We start from the raw sequence: 19,107 nt of genomic DNA, 5'->3' as shown, positions 1-19,107 counted from the left end.
GAGCCAAGCTCTCTGCAAGGGCAGCAGAGGGACTCTGGCTCACCAGTGGGCTTGAAGCCCAGTGTGGGGGGCCTGATGAGCCCGAATGGAGCATGTGGTTGGGGCCAGGTGCTAAGGTAGGATCCTCCTTCTCACGGAGCCCAAACTAGAATTCAGTTCTACACCATAGGCTTTGTGAGTGAAAGGAAAGGACCCAAGAGAGTCCCACCCAAAGGAGTTCCCTTGGAGAGCATTTGACCCTGGGCCCCTGATCATGCCCTCTGACTGGAACAGTAACCGGAAAAGATGGAAGGAGTGGGAAGGAGGGCTCCCATCCACTGACCAGAGACAGGAATTAAAGATTTTTAGCCCAGCCAGTGTCCCACCAAACATACACATCTCCCTGACAGCATCTGTAACTGGTTCTCCAGAGATGCAGAATCAATGGGATGGATGGATGGATGGATGGACGGACAGATGGACAGACAGACAGACAGACAGATAGATAGATAGATAGATAGATAGATAGATAGATAGATAGATAGATAGATAGATACGTGATAGATACATGATAGATTGATGATAGATAGATGGATGGATAGATACATGGGTGATAGATACATGATAAATTGATGATCTGTAGATAGATTGATGGTAGATAGATTGATGATAGACAGTTGATAGATCAATAGATGAAAATAAAGAAACAATATGTAGATGGATGTAGGTAGATAGATGATAGATGCATAGACACATAGGTGATAGGTGATAGATTGCTAATAGATAGTTGGGTAGGTAGGTAAGTTGGTAGGTAGATAGATAGACAGATGATAGATTGATGAGAGATAAATAGAAAGAGATATAGATAAATGACAAATCAATAATGGATTGGCAGATAGATAGATAGATGATAGATGAAAATAGAGACATAGATAATATATAGACATGCAGCATCCAGCATCCCGTAGGAATTCCGATTATTGAGCAAACATGGCTTTGATAGCATGAGAGAGGCAGATTCAGAAAAAATGCTGAGAGGACAGAGAAGAGGGACAGTTGGTTTATGATTAGAGGGTCAGGGAAGCCTCTTTGAGGGATGAGACATTGAACTAGGACAGGTATGAGCTGGAAGAGGGAACAGCATGGTGCAGATAGGAAAGCAAAGGCTGGACACAGAGCACATTTCCGTCTGACCATCCCTAACGCCCATTAGGAGAAGGACGGTCTGCATAGGACCTCGAGGGAAGGGGGATATGTTGGGCTCCACCCCAGTAGGCAGTATGGTGCCACGCAGGCCTTCAGGTAGGGAGGTCATAGCGTGGTGGTTGAGACAGGAGTGCAGGCTTCAGAATCAAGTATCTCTAGGTTCAAACCCTAGCTTTGCCACATGGTCTCTGAATGATCTGGGGTGAGTTGTTTCCTCTTTCTGAGTCTGTTTCTTGTCTATACAGTGGGGGAATAGCAGTGGCAAGTCCATAGAACAGTTCCCAGCCTCAGTACTAGCGCATTTGCATTCAGGCCTGGTAATCTTTGTGATGGGGCTGTCCCGTGCACTGTAGGATTTTAGCAGCACCTTCCAGATGCTAGCAGCGGTCTCCTCTTACCCCCACCCAGAGAGACCACCAAAAATGTCTCCAGGTGTTTTGTTTGTTTGTTTTCTTAAAAAAACAAACAATACGCTTAGAACCACTAACAATGGATATCTGAACTTAACCATAGGCATATTTAAATATAGTATCCATACAATCATTGTAAAGCCTGTGTTAGCTCAATAAGTTTCACAAACCGATTTAAAATTAAGGCAACAAGGAAAAAATCGACATATTCAGATAGCGAAGTTCTTAAATGCCCCCTTCAAGGGAGGGGAATCGCCCCAGACCCAAACTGCTGCCCTAGAGTTACCGGGTGGGCCGAATGAAATCCTGAGTGTAAAGCCCTTAGCACATCGCCCCGCACGTGGTAGGTTCTCTTAAAGGACTGCTAGGGGACTCGGAAAGCCACACTGTGGGGCTGTTACCAGACAACGGCCATGGATTAGTTTGCCCCATGCACTCAATAGCCAATTCCTGAGACACCAGGGTTTCAGAGAGGGAGAGTTTATTACTAGGTATGTAGTAAGAGAGCAGATGGCTTAGCAGACCATAATCTGTCACCTCGAGTCTAAGGGGTTCAAGGTTTTTAAGGATTTTAGCAAGGGGGGATGAGGTCATTTTGAATAGCAAGTTCACAGCAGAAAAGGAGACGTTGTTATCATTATCATTTCAATGGGAGGCATAAGCTGAAAGGAGGGAGTACTGAAGGTGTGAACCATAAGAAAGGGTGACGAGTTATCTTTCAATAGCAGAGTCCAGCTGGTACGATTTACACATGTCCAGGGCTGAAGCCAGTTAATGGCTGACTTCAAATTTTTCATTAGCATTAGGGCTTTTGCCCTACAAGAAAATAACCAGATAAAAGGAGTAACAGCCCTTACAGTCACAAAGGCACTAGGTAAGGGCTTTTGCAATCGTTTCAGATATCAGGGCAGCTGAATTATAGTTTAGGGATTTCAGATAGTCCCTTCTGTCTCCTCCATTATCCCAGGAAGCAAAAAGGAATATGATTCAGTATTAAAAATCATCCCTTAAATCGTAATTTCTCCGTTACAAAGCCATGAGGACTTTTCAACCTCTTTGCTTCTCTGCCAGCCACCTCCCTGACCTGGTGGTGTCCTTGCCTTTGACCTTTTTAGAATTCCTTCCCCTTGGGGGTGCATAGACAGAGCCCCTTGGGGTGAGGGGTGCTGAGGGGCGGAGGCCTTTGGAGAGCCCCCTGGTGGTCGGATGTGGAATTGAGTCCCACTGTGCCGTACATCCCATGGGGGGTGCAGCCTCAGGAAAGGGAGCTGAGTCTCAACTACAGTTGACGCTGTCACTTTTTAAGCAACAACAATAACACTGTTGCAGCTCAACACTGCTGCAAGGGGGAGGTGCGTCGTCCAAACAAATCGGGAGGGAGAGAGGCAGTCTTTGGGCTGACCATTGACTTCTTATGCCTTGGCAAGACAAGCTTCGGTGACAGGTGTCAGAAACCTGGGCGGTGACCGACTTTATGACATCACTCCTTGAGGCACAGTTTTTTATCTACATGATGGAGGAGGAAACGACTTCATGGGTTGTTCAGTGGATTCCAAGCTGTGCTTCCTGGAACACTTGTGAGCGGCAGAGGTGATCCACAGCTCCTAACAAGATGAAAAATAAAGTGCCTCCAAGCTTTGGAGGTTTAAATTGCCTGAAGAACTGTTTTTCACTTTGTTCTGCATTTGGGATTTTGAATTTTAAAATTTGGGGGAATCAAAACAAACAAATATTGGATGAGATGGTCTCTAAGGGCCAGCCCAGTGCTAACAGTGAAAATAATGGGTCTCTGGCAATTCTTTCCTCTTTCTTCCCTCTATGTCTTGGTAAATTGACTTTTTTATGTGTGCCTAAGCTGAGTTTTCTGGAATGGAGACACACCTGTACTCTATAATGACAGCCAGTGTCCTGCTGTGACAATGGCTTTTACCAGCAGTACCTGTAATTACTTTCCCTTATAAATGCCACCTAGTTTTCTGAGTCAACACATCCACAGGCCACCAAGTGAGAATTAAGCATCAGTAGAATTCTCTACTATGAACAGATGGAATATTGATCTTAATATTCACCAATATTTTTATGGAAGGCCATCAAACAGGAAAGGTGGATCTGCAGGGCCTATTGACATTCTAGGGCTCTGAGCTGGACTCGTTGCAGTTAATAATCTCTAACTCATAAATCTAGGGGGAGGGGCTTACATTATGAAATACGCACTCACTTATTGTTTTTAATTATGTTAGTTGTTATTACTGGGAAAGGGTAAAGGTGAGGTCTGTAAATGCAAAATCAAGCAGCAGCTTCAGGTGGAAATTTTTAAGTGTTCCTTATTGGAACCATTCCCCAATTCCCATTTAAAAAGAACATTTAAAGAAATATTTAAGGAATGCTAACTTAATGTTGTATCAAATTAATTAGCCTGTCTAGGGAGCCCACAGGTTTGGGTTTTGCTCTGTGTATTGTAAGACGGAAAGGAGAGTTCTCCATGCACCGAACAAATGAGAGAGAGAGAAGGCGGCGTGGTGGGGACAAGGGCCCTCCTGGGTGGACACTAGAAAAAGGGCACCCCACGGGCAAACATCTTCTCCAGGGGACACTGCTCTGGGCTCCGTGAAAACACAGAGCCTCCTACCTTGGGGGACCCCCAGCTCTGGAGGAGTAATAGGCAAGGGTGATTTTACTGCAGCACATGAAGGCAAGATTCTGTTCACGTGACAATAAAGCTCACAGGACTCGATCATGCATCCATGCCTTAGCACGTCTCCAGGGGCAGTTTGGTGGTTGCATCAGACACCCTTGGGAACTGATTGCTTTTTCTAGTCCTGAGGCATTTTGACCCTGCTGCGCACCCAAAAATATCTGGGACGAGGAGCCTGGGGTGGGGGGGATGGATGAAGAGGCTCAGAGAGAGAGAGAGAGAAAGAGAGAGAGAGCTCTTTCAGGGTAGGGGGTGAGTGTTGGATGGAGTGAAATGAGGCGGGGGCACTCGCCAAGCTGCAGCCCCAGGGCCGCATTCCAAAAGCCTTCCCCAGCTCTCTGGGGTGCTTAGAAGCAAGAAACCACCTATGGTGATGTTGAAAAAACTGGATGAGGGATTTGCAGAGCTCGGAAATTGGAGGAAAACAGAGCTATGTACTCGCACTGTGGGGAAAAGAGGACTCAGGCGGGAATGGCAGGTGGAGGGAGCCCTGCCCCTCCATCCCTCAGATCCCCTGGACTCTGGCACCCCACTCCCAGGGGGCTTCAGCCAGGGCAGAGAAGGGCGATAGCAGCCGAAGCCCACCAGCAGGGATGGCCAAAACCCTAGCCCCCAGCCTACGACTGGAGCTGCAACCCTGGGGTGAGGTTGCGGGCGTGCAGGCAGGTCCGTTAACTTCCTGCAGCCGTGGCCGTGGCCATGGTCACGCCTCTCCCCCACCCCCTTCCCGCCAGCCCCTGCAGGGCCACATAGGCCTGTCCGGTGAGCGCATTGGGCCAGGAGGCTTCATCTGCTCTGCCGGAAGAGAGGATCCACCACACTTCTTGGAGGGGAAGAAGTCGTCCTTCCTGACTAAAGATTTTAGTCACAGTGGGGCTCCCTGATTCCGTCTGTCCTGCTTTGCTTGCAGAGGCCATACGAAATCCACTCGGCCACGCCCGTCGATGAGATTCTGCACATGTTCAAGGTGGAGCGCGTCCACTACTCCTCCACATGGTGCGTGGGCATGGTGGCCCTGCTGAAGAAGGTGAGCCGCTGGGGCCAGGGCCGCCTGGGAGACACAGCAGGCTAAGGAGCAGGGAGGCGAGGGACAGGGCGGTGGCAGGAATCAGGAAGCAAGCAGGACCGCCACAGGCAGGATCATAGAGTTGGGAGCCCACAGCAGGGATGGCCAAGCCCCCAGGCCCTTCTCACTCCACTCCTAGCTCCCCACCAGTAGAGATGCTTAATGTAGGTGGCTTTTTAAAATGCTGCCACCAGCTAAGCCTTGCGAAATTGGGTACCTCCTGACTTTCTACTGTTAGAACAACGCATGGAGCCATGATTCTCAAGGCAAAGTCCTGTGCCCACCAGTGTTGGCAGCACCTGGGAGCTTTAGAAATGCACATTCTCAGGCCTGCCTCAGACCTACTGCATTAGAGGCTGGGGGAGTGGGGAGCAGCCGTCTGTGTGTTAATAAGCCCATCTGGTGGCATTGATGCCCTCAAGCTCGGGACAGGGCACCCAGGATAGGTGCCTTCTTCACGCTGAATCCTCCAAGGGGCAGGGAGTTGAGTCTCAACTACAGGTGATGCTGTCACTTTTTAAGCAATGACAATAACAGTGTCGCAGCTCAGAGTCTGTCTGTAGGCACCAGGATTTTCAGGACAGGTTTATTTAGCAAAGGTAGGACAGGTTCCTCAAATCTGTCTGCCCAAACAGGAGAAACTTTCAGTGTTTTATTACATTCAGACAGAGGCAGGCAGGCTTTGGATAATGAGCAAGGCAGTTTGAGAGGACGAGGTCAGAGACAGTGTAATCACTGAGTATAGGTAGAATGATTACAGGCTTAGGCTGCTGCACTGCAGGTGTGCTAACCCTGATTAGAATCGGCTCAGTTCAGTAAGAGTTTAGTAATTTGGGGTGTTTAGTTCTAGGCTGACTCATATAAATCATAAGGTGCTATGTGCAAGGACCCCCAACTTCAGGGGGGCTGCATTCAAGGGCCCCTGACTTCAGAGAGCTTTGGGTAAGGACTTCTGACTTCAGGGGGCTATGTGCAAGGACCCCCAACTTCTGGGGGCTACATGCAAGGGCACCTGACTTCAGGGAGCTATGTGCCAGGGTACCCCACTTCAGGGTTGCACAACAAGATAAGGGAATGCAAGCAGGGCTAATCGAGTCGTCCTGTTATTGTCCAGTTACACGTACAGTTCAAACAAAACCTAACACCAGCAAAACAAGGCATCTGGTTTACAGTTCAGTGAGTGTGACTTTGCTAGTATATTTAGACAAAGATTAAATAGAAAGGGTAACCCTCTTTTTACTTGCACTGTCTTGGCAGTTAAAGCCAATTAAGGCTGGTCAAGCTGGAGCTGTAAAAACAAGATCTTATCTATGAGGCGTGTAGTGGGGATTTCAGAGATGAGTATGAAAAATGGGTCAGCCAGCGTTGGTTGAGAATATGTTGGGTTTCGGGTACTGCAGTGGCTCCTGTCCCTTAATCCTCACCCACCTGGGAGCTGGGCAGTGCTCTCTTCTGATATCGGAGATGAGAAATCTGAGGCTTTGGAAAGCTGAAGAGTTTAATCAGGACCAGGAGGCTACTAAAGGGTAGTGACGGGATTTGAATTCAAGCCCTCCTAACTCAAATTCTAGGCTGCTCGAAGTCATTTGTTGAATTACTGAATTACTCATTGGATGGATTACTTTAAACGATGTTCACCGTCTGGCTTTTATAAATCGCCACCCCCCCACCCCGAGTTAGTCACAGCCCCTGGCATGGGGCCCTAAGGTGTCCCTCCCGAGGTGGGACTCGGGCCCCCACTGGCCATGGCCTGGAGGGTTCTCAGGACCCGCACAGTGAGGGGCAGGGCCCACCTGCTGAAGCTGTGCATCCAACTTAATTTGCCAGGCAGCTTTGAGATACGCTGCACAGTGGGTGGGCTTCAACAACAAGCATATATTGGCTATGGTTTCGGGCTAGGAGAAGCCCCGAAATCAAGATGTCAGCAAGGCCACACTTCTTCCCGGGGTCTGTGCTCTCTGTTGCTGCTGCCGGCAGTCACAGGGCTCCTTGGCCTGTATCCCCGCCTCCCATCACCTGGAGAGGCCCTCTCCTTCCTGGCTCCTGTGACTTCCAGGTTCTCATTTTAAAGCCTCCAATAACAGTTTGAGACCCACCCCCATTCAGGTGGCTGCACCCCAGCTAGAAGCCACATCCTCAAAAGGTCCCATTTACACGCATAGGGATGTAGAATAACATGAGTTAATGGAGAACATGTCTGAACAGAGGCACATAGCCCCACCCCCGCATGCTGCACCCTCCCTTAGCATGCTCCAGAGCCTTTACTAACCCTGAATGGGTCTCATCTAAGCACGAGCTGGGAATGAAAGCATTACCATGATTCCCCCTACTTCCCAATGTGGAAACAAGCTCAGAGAAGTTTGGGGTGCAACCGGGGTCACCTGCCATCTGGTGCATTCCCAGCGCCAGGGCGTCTGTCCTTCCATCTTTAGCCCAAGCGCTCCTCACTCTCTGTAAGCTGGAGTGTTTCAGAAGCCCATTTAGATGCAAGGTAAATCCTTATGGTTATTTTTACAGTGTGTCATCCCTTATTAGCAATATGTTTATGTTGAGTAAAGACTAAAAAAAAAATAAAATAAAATTGTACCCTTGGCTACAAAGGAGACCACTCTATGAGGTCGCAGAGGTCACCTCCTCACCACCCATTGATAATGTTGATTGCATTTTGTATCTCAAATTACCCAATTGAAAATCCTGAGATGTGGTGGCTGATTCTTTTTATCTTTAATTGGAAACTTCTGCAGATGCCAGTTGGCGATGTAAGGTTACATGGGGCCCTGGTCCCAGAGGAGCGCACAGAGCCTGAGACTCTAGCCCTGCCCAAACGGTCCCTTGCTAGATGACCTTGCAGAAGCAGCCTGGCCTCTTGGTCCCTGTCCGACTATATAGGGATTAATATAGGATCTGACACATCCAACAGCAGCTGCCCAGACAGGGCATAAAAAGCAGAGACACCCTAAATGTCCTCAGGTCCCCTTCTTCAGAGCCCCACTGCACAGAAGGATGTGTAGTCCAAGGAAATGCATTTGCCCTTTGATACAGCTCCTGGCCAAGGACCCCGAGAGCCGCCTGTCCAGCCTGGGAGATGTTCAGAGTGCACCCTACTTGGCCGACATGAACTGGGATGCAGTATTCGAGAAGGCGCTGGCCCCCGGCTTCGTGCCCAACGTGAGTGGAAGCCTTGACTATGTCACCCCTGCCCGCCCTGGCACATAGGCTGGCCAGGCAGCTGGCCAGGGAGGCTCCTGCTGGCCGTGCCCACTTGAGCTCCAGAGGGCTCATGTTTCCCTGAGATTTGGAGTAGAGGTGGACCTGAGTCCAAGGTCCCAGCTGGGATGCTTCTTGTCCTGTGGTTGGGTCCTTTTGGGTGCTGAGGCTCCTTTCTTTTCATTGAATCGGCAGACAGTACACTCCCACTGTGTTCCCAGTTCCAGGCCCTAATCAGATCAGACCCAATCTCTGCCTTCATGGAGCTGACTCTCAAGTGGTGGGAGTCAGATAATGAACTGCTGCAAGTAAATACACAGCAGGTGGTGCCTGGGTGACACTGACACAGAGAGCAAGTTAGAAAGAGAAAGGCTGGACAAAGAGGGAAAGATGCCTACACTTGGGCAGAACTCAGAACAAAGTGAGCAGACCGGGTGGAGACAGACATTGGGGCCGAATCTTCTAGGGAGCAGAAATCTTCCAGGCTGAATCTTCTAGGAAAACGACAGGATCAAATACTTCATGGCAGCAGAAAGCTGGGATTTCAAAGAACAGCAGAAAGGTGTTATGCTGGGAATGGGATAAATTAGAGGGAAAGTAACAGGACAAGAGGTGGAAGCTTCCTGGGCCCATGGTAAAGACTTTAGTTTTTGTCCAAAGTGTGCTTTGAAACCAGTCAAGTGTTTTAGGCCGGAAAGTGAAACCCCAGAATTCACACTGTGGAAGTGAACAGTAAGGCGGAGTAGAGACAGAGTCACCCTCTGGGAGGTGTCCGAGTCCTCCAGGAGAGGGATGGCAGGAGAAAGCCTGGCCTCTTTCTACTGAGGATGGGATGTCCCCAAATGGCAATGGGAAGCAGCAGTTTGGGGACAGTCTCGGGAAAGCTGGGGTGTTAGCAATGGGCAGCAGATGCAATTCCCCCAGAAGAGAGCATGTGAGAAATTGTGACAAATGGGACAGAAATCCTGGGCTGGGGTGAGACAGGCCTGCTGTGACATTCCAGCTCGGCCACCAGCCCCTCCAGGACCCTGGACAGCGCACTCACCGGTCCAAGCATTGACTTGAGCACCTAATAGTGAGCAAGCAGGATTATAATTGCCCTGTGTTGTCTTTGTCGTTACCTATTTCAATACCTTATTGTGTGGGTGGAGATGGAGACTTGGGGCTCAAAGCAAGAAGAACTTGTTGAACTACTAGATGTGTTGTTTGTGGAGCCCCAGACTTCAGAAGTTAGGGCTGTGTTTCATGTAGAATTGTTTTGAAGACCTCTGTTGTTCCTTTTAGTGCAAAAACAATGTTTCCCTCCAGATCAGTTTTCTACAGAAATCCAAGGCTTCAAATTCCCTTTTCTCAAACAGCCGTTACAACAGGCAGTACATTCTGAGTTTGGATTCTCCCTACAGCCTGACATGTGCTTTAGACATAAAGCTCCAAAAGCAAAGTGGGAGTGAGGCTGGTGTTTTCATGTATCCTCTCAAGGGCGAACACTGGGTCCCTGACCACCTGCTGGCACACCAAGTCCTTGGAGTCTGGGTTCAGATTCCTCCTAAGTCACATGTCTCCCCACTTCTTCTGCCCGAGTCCAGGTTCCAGACAGGCTGCCCCACTAGCAGTTCACAGAAGATGTGCTCCCCACCTCCCAGCCTTAGCACATGCTCTTCCCACTGCTGAGACCTCCCTCCACCTGTCAAGACCCTTCTTGTCCTGAAGACTCTGCTCCTTCAGGCAGCTTTCCTTGACCCCTCCCCAACCCCAGCCCCTAGGATGGATGTGGTGCTGTTGTAGGTTCAGAAGGCTCCCCATGCACTCCTCTGATTGTTATGAGAAACATGTGGAACCAGGGGAACAAACTGCCCAGGGTAGCCTAGCACGGGGGTGGCTCAGTCAGCACCCTTCACCTTTTCCCCAACTGTGTGAGGATCGTGAATGTGGCCCACTGTGAGCTCTGTGTGTGTGCATGTGTGTGTAAGCACATGTTTGTGTGTTTACAGGTGGGCCCTGGCCCATCTCTGCAGGGAAGGGCAGTTTCCCTCAGCCCACTTTCAGCCTGTTTTCCAGGCCAGTGCAAAAGAGTTTGGCATAGGTAAAAACACAGACTTCCTTGTCCCCAGCCCTGCAGCCATTCACCCACCCATTCTCTACTCACTGCGCACCAACGTGTGCCAGGACTTGCACAACACAAGGTGATCCCTGGTGAAGAAAACAGTCATGGTGCTGGGAACCATGAGCAGGGCTTCCCAACCATTGCACTGTGACCATTTGTGGCCAATTCTACCTGGCATTGTAGAATATTTACTAGCAACCCTGGTTTCTGTCCATACCAGATGCCAGCAGCACTCTCCCATGTGTTGTGACAACAAAAAATTTCTCCAGATATTGCCAAGTATTCCTTGGAGAGGGAAAAAACAATACCCCCATTGAGAACCACTGACCTGGGGTCTTGGGAACCATAAGCCCCCCAAACCCACATAAAATAAATACATAACACACCCGCTGGGCTGAGTCCTGGCCAGGCTGTCAGCCCCAGGTGTACCTGCCCAGGTGTCCACACATCTTGGGTTCAGTTACCTTCTCTGTGGCCGCAGGCACATGCCATAGGCCAGGTTCCTCACATGTTAGCTAAGGAGAAGAGCAGGGACCCTCAGTGATCCTCGGAAGGGCAAACAAATGCCACAGGACCTGCCAAGACTCGGTGCAGGGCCTGACAGACAGGAAACCCTTTGTAAATCTCACCTGGTATAATTAATTACTGGTGTAATTCATACATCCCGCAGGAGGCTGTTCTTAGTTCCCTGGGCTGGCTGGCTTCAGAATGCACAGATATTCCAGAAAACAAAGTGAGCGCTCTCAGATGGGTCTCTTCTGCCAGACTCAGGGCCAGATTGACTAAATCCAGGAATCTGGAGGAAACCTTGAATATCAATCCCACGAGGGGTCACTTGGGGCTAACATGTGAGACAGTCATCTTTTGTGGTCCAGCTTGTCATGAACAGGTGCCTCCTCCTTGTCTGCCCCTTCTTCCCTGCCCCTGCCCCAAGCACGTGCACTCGTACCCACTCACTCACATGCACTCCCTCCCTGCCCTCGCACACCCACGCAGATGGGCCGTATTTCAGCCGCGTCCAGGTGGCTGCATTCTCCCCACTGGATGTGCTGTGCCTTTGCTACAACCAGGTGTGTACAGAGTCTTCCCATTCCAGAATGCCCTTCTTCCCTTTGTCTCCTGCAAGATCCCAGCAGAGAACCCAGTGACTGGCCTATTCAAGAGTCTCAGTGAATGCCTCCAAAGGAAAAATGAACTCAGGCCTTGCCTCTCTGTGACTCTTCCCTCACCAGCCCCTCTACCTTCAAAATACATGGTCAGTCACTTCTTTCTCACCCCCACTGGACGTTGGCTATAATGACTCTCCATTCCAGAGGTGGCTGCCATGCCGCTGAGAGCTTCAGAGGACAGGGGTCAGGAAGCTTTGCCTCATTTGAAGCAGGTTAGGCCGCCGGGCCAAGACAGCTTTGATTTGCTTGTAAACGGGGTTCAGTGATGAGACTTTCTAGGGGCAGCAGCTGGGACAGAGAAGCAGCAGAGAAGAGGAAAGCCTCAGTTAGGGAAGGCCTGCCCTGGGTTCCAGGGGTAGAGTCTAGAAGCTCTGCATATGCTACCTCAGGGAAGCCCCCTATCTACCTCTGGGCATGCCACATTTTACACTGATGGGGACACTTGTTCCTTGCTTGCCCTCAGTGGGAAACTTTTCGCTTTGCCCTGCACATAAGCATGCCTACCGATGACTGCGAAAGCACAGCAAACATTTTTAGCAGAGGTGAATTCGCAAATACAGAATGCATGAATAACAAGGAGGTCTTGTTAGCCAGCACTTACAAATGATCAGCTGAGTCCCAAAGAAGTTAAGTAACATGTCCAAGGTAAGAAAGCAGGAGAACTGGGATGTTTTTCCCTGAGGGACTCCTGAGCTGTTGACCTTACAGCCACTGGGCTGTTCTGCCTTAAAGGACAGGCTTCCTGGGTCAGTCACCAAGGCTGGGTTCAGGACAGCAAATGGCCACCCAGGACCAGGTGTCCAAGGCCTGGAAGTCAGAGAGACCGAAATTCCTGCCACCTACGGTAGATGAAGCCCATGGCCTAGAGCAGCACCAGGCTTGAGGGGAGCAGAGCCCCAGTGCAGGAAGATGGGCAGATTTTGATGCAAATGGTATTTTTAAATTAAATTATTAAAAATGATACTTACAAAAAGAGAGCAATACCATGGGAATGTGACTGTGATACAATCATAACTGAAAAAAACAGGTTGTCAAACTGAACTCAACCTCATGGAAGTAACATACACAGGAAGGAAAGCAAAGAAATGCCTGGAATTTAACAGGCTTGGGTTGTCCCAGGTGGTGATATTACCAACATGAGTGAATGACGTAAATGCAATGAGAATGTGCTGCTTTTCAGCATCAGAAGAAATGTCACTGATGGATCCCACGGCAGCAGGTCGTCCTTGCTTAGTAAGTGAATGAGTGAATGAACAGCAATTCAATGAGGGGTGAAGTAGACAAACTATGTCTCCTTTCCACTTCCCTTCAGAAAGGGAGATTGAACTGTGATCCCACATTTGAACTTGAAGAAATGATTCTAGAATCCAAGCCACTTCACAAAAAGAAGAAGAGGTTGGCAAAGAACAGATCCAAAGACGGTCCAAAGGACAGCTGTCCCCTGGTGAGTGCTTTCCCAAGAGCAGAATGGGGATGAGTTGGGTTTAATTTATCTGAAAATAACTGAGCTAGGTTACTTTTTTAGCCAAATGAGAGCATTTCATTTTACCTTCCCAACTACACTTATTTGCAGTAAATCAAATGCTACCACTAAGCAAGTGATCTTTTATAGTAAGAAATAGGGCAAAAATTACTGTAGATGCTGGCGTCCACATTCTCACAATTCATATTAGCACAGTTCCTCATGCGGGAGCCTCTGTGCAGCTCTTGAAGAAATCGATGCTGTCTTGAGTTGCCCTGGCACATCCTGGGGAAAGAATATATGCCAAAAAGAAACCCAGGGTAGGCACACCATGCCTTTCATTAACCCCCGGCATGTTTGCTTTTGTGGGTCCCTTCCTGCATAAAAAAACATTAAAACTTTAATCATTTTATATGTTCAACTCATATGTTGATATATATTCAATATAACTGTTAAAACTATTGAAATATATTGTATTGAATGTCAAATTAGTTTAATGCTGTTGTATGCACGTTGGTACAAAGATGAATATAACCCTTAACACTGAAAGTTGAATTTTTTCTGCTAACTTTAAATGAAATTAAAACATCCTGGTGATCCCTAAAACATCGTGGACCCCAGGCACTGTTCCTGCAGTGCCTGATGGAGAAGCCAGCCCCTGAGTCACCTGGCTATGTGCTAAGTAGGGCGAAAAGAGGTGGCAGTGTTTCCCACACAGGCCATGTGTCTACCTCAGCATTCAGGCAGCCTTGAAGACATTGTCAGAGAATACTTGTGGACACTGGTGGCTCTTGGTGCCTCTTCTAGGAAACAACAAGCACCTTCAGCTGATGCTCTTAAAATTCTTTTCCTATATGCTTCGCCACTATGTCTAATGAGCATTCCAACAATCAGGAAAGGAACTCATCAATTGCAATGCACATTCCCTTTTTAACTTGAAATTGAGAAAATGCATCTTTGTTTGCTAGGTTCCCCCTTTGAAACAGCTGCCATATAACAGGTACTAGCCCCAGCCACTTAGCTCATCCCACAAGCACCTTCGTTCCCACCATCCTGTCTCCCTGGACAATGCCGTGTCATTTATAGGCACCCCTTTGTGATCTTTGACAGAATGGACACCTGCAGCAGTGTTTGGAGACCGTGCGGAAGGAGTTCATCATATTCAACCGAGAGAAGTAAGTCCTCCTTGTGACATCCAAAATGACTGAAGTTCTCCCTGGGAGCACGTGCCCCTGGTCCCCAAAGGAAGTGAGCCAGTGACACTGGAGGGGAAGCAGTAGGCTGTCAGTGAGGCAGGGGGCAAGGCACACAGCCTTGGAGGTGGTAGCACTTTGGGGTTTGGGAATTTGGCCTGTGTCCTAATCCTCACTGTGCAGCATGTCCGGCGCAAGGCATGATTCACCTCTGTGGGCTTCAGGATCCTCATCTGAAAATGGAACTAGTGCCAGCAGCTATCAGTGCACCCCAATCTCTGGCTCCATCCTCACATGGTCTTCTGCTCATATCTGTGTGTTGTTGTGCCTCTGCCCTCTTTTGTAAGAGCTCCCAGTTGTATTGCATCTAAGACCCATCGTAATCTAGCATGACCCCATCTTAACGTGATTCCATCTGCAAAAACCCTACTTCCAAATAAGACCACTTGCACAGGGGCTTGGGGTTAGGACTTGGACATATCTTTTGGGGAGACACAATTCAACCTACAATAACACGCTGAGGGTTCCAGTCTTGCCTGTATATATACAGGAGTGATTTGGGGTAAGTTTCGTGTCCTCACCAAGGATCAGTTTTGGCCTTAGCAAAATGGAAGTCACTGCCTTGACAGGTGGTGGTTGTCAGAATTCAACAAGGCTATTAATAAAGTGCCTGGCATAGCAGGCATACTCAATCACGCAAATGATGATGATGATGATGATGATGATGATGATTTACTCAGGTTAGGTGGCTGTGGTTATTATTATTTATTCCAGCATCACAGGCTGGTCAGGAATGGGATGACGCTAAGTCTGGAAGTGGCTCAGCTGGGGTCTGACTTGTCTGGAGTCAGCAAAGGAAACAGAAGCCTCAGGCTGCCTCCCCCAGCCCCAGAAAGCCAACATTCCTTTCTGGGGATTCAGGACCGGCTTGTCAGGGTGGGAGCTCTGGCAGAGGGGCGAGGCACTGAAGGTCTGCAGGAGGACCGACACAGTTGGCCCCAGTTGACCAACACTGGACCAGGCCTGCAGAGGGCAGAGATGAACCAGATGTGCTTCCAGCCCAAGGGAGAGTTGGATGGATAAATATCAGTTGGTCTTTATGCAATCGTCAATATTCAACCAACTCTGGCTACAACACAGAGGATGAGTGAGAAGACAGTGGGCAACCTCGCTGGTGGGTTCTCCCCACCGGCACCAGGCTCAGCTGGGTGGTCAGGCGCAGCCCCAGAGGTGCTGGTGAGGCCAGGTGTGAAAGTTGGGGAGCGCCTGGAACTCAGAGGTGGGAGACAAGACACAAATCCCAGAGGTGGGAATCAGCTGGGTATACCTAGGAGACTGAAGAAGCGGCAGAGCAGACATGGAAGCACAGAGGGGTACGAGGTGAGGGGTGCTAGGGGCTGATGGGCAGAACAGACCACCATCCCAGAGGGACACCAGGGAAAGTGAGGCAGCAGCAGCCTGTCATTTATTCTGGGCTGCTGTAGCTCTGAGGGCCAGGGGTTGCCCAGGTCAGCTAGACACTCTCACTGGGCTCGGAAAGCAAGTCTGACCTGCTGGGAGAGGCTCCCTTGGTCCCCTTGCCCTGCTGGCAGGGCAGGAAAGGCCCCTGAGACCAAGCCCTGCACACTTGGGGAGGGCAGGAGCTGCCATGGTGAGGGTTTCTGAGAACACCAGTTTGCTTGCAGTCCTGTCTGCCCAAAGCCCACGGTCCCTCCCCAAGCTTGGAAAGCCGAGTCCAGGGGAACACCCTGAACCTGAGGGCCCCTAACTCCCGGCAGCCTCTGCTCCAGCCATCCTCAGTTCAGCCTTGGGTCCTTCGTGTCAGTGCTCATACAGTGTAAGCCTCGCAAAGGCAGAGACGCTATGCCTAGGGGCCATGGAGCCCCAGCAAAGAGCAATCGCATTTCACACTTAGCTGCATGCCAGAAGATGCTTCCATTTCTTCTTCAGAAGATTCTGAAGAATCCAAATTGTGTCCTTTTAATGAACAAGAGATGAGTCCTTTAGGGCTTCCAATGGGCTATTTTAGCAGAAACCCAACTATAGCAGCATCAATTAATTCGATGTTATTTTTCTCATGTGCAAATGTAAATTGATTAGGGAAATGCCTTGGGATTGCCCAGTCATGCTGAGTGAGAAGCCTTTTGAGATTTGTGGCCCTGGGTTATGAAGTGAAGTTGGCGTAGTTAACAGGAGGTGGCAACATCCAGGGAGCAGGTGGAAGTCATCTGCCAGGCAGTGGAGCCTGAAAGCCGCAGATCTGCAGAAGCAGAAGACATGGACCAGTGAGGCCTCATGGTGGTGTTGGCATTGGGGCTGCTGTGGTTCCTGCTCTTTCATCCCAGTCTCATTGCTCACCTGAGGGCCTCCCACCTGACCAGGTGAGCAGCGAGCAGCACCTGGCCCCAGCCTCTCCCCATGTAAAACATCATGGTAGGAGGTGTCCACCAGAGATACCTACGCTGTCTGTGTATCTTGGCTATTCCTCTGTGTCACCCACCCCTGCCCCATCAGGTGCGAGGGAAGCCATCCTACACCCAGCCCCATCCCCCCACTGCAAGTTCTCATCTGCAAAAATGCTTCTGAGAAGTAGATTCACGACACATGATCTGCCCCAAATGGAGGCTTTCCCCTTCCAACCATCCAGCTTTCCCTTTAAACCAAGTACAAAATGGCACCTGTTCATCCCCACCCCTTCCTGCAAACCCTTGTGCCAAGTGCCTGCTGTGTTGGCACTTGATGAGTGGGAAATTAAATTAGCCTCCTTCTCCTGGACATCATCGGAGCGGCAAGCAGGCTGACCCAGTTGGGGATGCTGGCATGCTGAGCTGGAATTCCCTCCGTGCTCCATGGGTATGCCTGCCAAATCCTGCCCCTCTGTTCCCTGTCATCCCCTCTCGTGCCCCACAGACCTGCTGGTTCCTGCAGCCCGGCCAGCTCAGTGCACTGCTGTGGCCAGCTGGTCTGCCCCATGGGGGCTGCAAAGAGGACGCACGTAGAAATCCCACAGCCCCAAGAGGCATCTAAGGATCCTCTGGGGGAATCCCAGTCCATACCTTCCAAACCAGAGGCTGAGAGAGTAGACCCAGGGACCGCACTTCAACGTGCTCTTCAAGACATTCTGATACTTAACAGCTCGGGAACCTCAGCAGGAAGCTGGGCGTCTAAACCGCCAACCCCTGGCTGGTTCTGAGCCGAGTCTAGAGCCGCACACCCTCCCCACTCACTCTCTTCCCTGACCTTGGAAATTTATCTACACTTTTGAGCCCCGCCCTGGGCTGAGGGACGGTCTGGAGAGCTTTAACGTCCCTGCATAGCTCCCTGCTTCTTGCACAAGTCAAGCATGCTTCCTGAGCCAGAAAAAAGCTTTTGGGCAGAGAGGGGTTGATCTCTTGTCCCTGTGATAAGACCAGCCAGCTGAGGCAGGAAGTGAGTGCTGAAAGGGTGTCATCCAGTCATCGGACAGACAGACATGACTCGAGAAGGACATGTGGCCTTGAGCCGGCCATGGCCCATGGGGCAGTCAGCCAGAGGCACAGTGGGTCCCAGGATGCAGACACTCATAGGTCACCAGGGGAATGCAGAGGCGATGCCCTTGGTTGACCCTGGCCGGGCCTTAGTTTCTAAACAGAGACCGAGATGAAAATTGGCCCCGCCTCATCCTCTGGCTTAGCACTGGTGAGTGGTCTCGGCTGGAGAAAGGCCACAGGGCCAGGCAGAGTGTCTGTTTCCAGGCTGGCTGCAACTTGGGAGACCTTGGCAGCTGGCGTTTCCATTAGTTTGAGAAATGTGCTGCAGGGCTTTTCGTCTTATTTTTGTCCAAATATGTGAGTGAGAATGATTTTTCCGAGAGGTCTTTGCAACAGCATTTGACAAAGTTTTATAGAAAATGTCCCCGTTGAGAGATGAGTTTGAGAAACTATATTTTCCATCCTGGTCTGTTATCTCTTAAAGAAATAAAAACAGACTTTAAGCGACACTAAAGCTACCTTTAGAACCCTTTAAAATGGCTGAGTTAAAAATATAATACTGCATCCCTTACATTAAATAGGATTATCAGGGAGAAGTAGAACCAAGAATTCTACATAATGTTATGGCTTTTACCTTGACTCCATTAGTCCCGGGTTTCTCAGCCTCGGCTCTCTGGCTTCTGGGGTTGGTGGCTCCGTGTCGTGGGGGCTGTCCTGTGCATTACAGAATGTCCCACTGCATCCCTGGCCTCCACTGGATGCCAGTAGCATCCCCCTAGGTGGGAGCACCGCAAATGTCTCCAGACATTGCCAAGTGCAGCATGGTGGGCAAAGTCACCCCCCATTGAGACCACAGCTTTAACCCTTGTCACCTTCCCCTGAAGCATGTGTATCCCCAAGGTCTCACCACTCTTACTTGGAATATGAAGAGCTTGAAATCTGATCTCCTTCTCCATAGGTCCTGTGCTCTTTCTGCTGCCTATCTTTTTCCATTTTCTCAGCACTCACTTATTCAGCAACTCCCCTGAGATAGGCACTGGGATACCGTAGGGAGTTCACTCTGATGGAATGAGCTGTAACTCAGGAAATAAGGGCCACTTTCCACAAGAGGCTGATCTCTGGAGTTTCTCTCCAGTTCATCTGTAT

The 19,107-nt window shown here is 49.7% G+C and overlaps 1 protein-coding gene across 4 annotated transcripts in view; it reads left to right on the top strand.

Moving 5' to 3' along the window:
• The window catches only part of STK32B (serine/threonine kinase 32B), a 474,254-nt gene that overhangs the window by 444,472 nt on the left and 10,675 nt on the right, over positions 1 to 19,107 (top strand). For all 4 annotated transcript variants that reach the window (XM_077136366.1, XM_077136367.1, XM_077136368.1 and 1 more), the window contains 4 exons: positions 5,201 to 5,317; positions 8,399 to 8,524; positions 13,149 to 13,280; positions 14,409 to 14,473. In XM_077136366.1, coding sequence (XP_076992481.1) covers positions 5,201 to 5,317; positions 8,399 to 8,524; positions 13,149 to 13,280; positions 14,409 to 14,473 — 440 coding nt within the window. The remainder of the gene's footprint in view (positions 1 to 5,200; positions 5,318 to 8,398; positions 8,525 to 13,148; positions 13,281 to 14,408; positions 14,474 to 19,107) is intronic.

The sequence above is a fragment of the Tamandua tetradactyla genome, chromosome 19, assembly GCF_023851605.1.
Source record: "Tamandua tetradactyla isolate mTamTet1 chromosome 19, mTamTet1.pri, whole genome shotgun sequence".
Lineage (NCBI taxonomy): Eukaryota > Metazoa > Chordata > Mammalia > Pilosa > Myrmecophagidae > Tamandua > Tamandua tetradactyla.
This window is presented reverse-complemented; position numbering and strand designations above follow the sequence as displayed.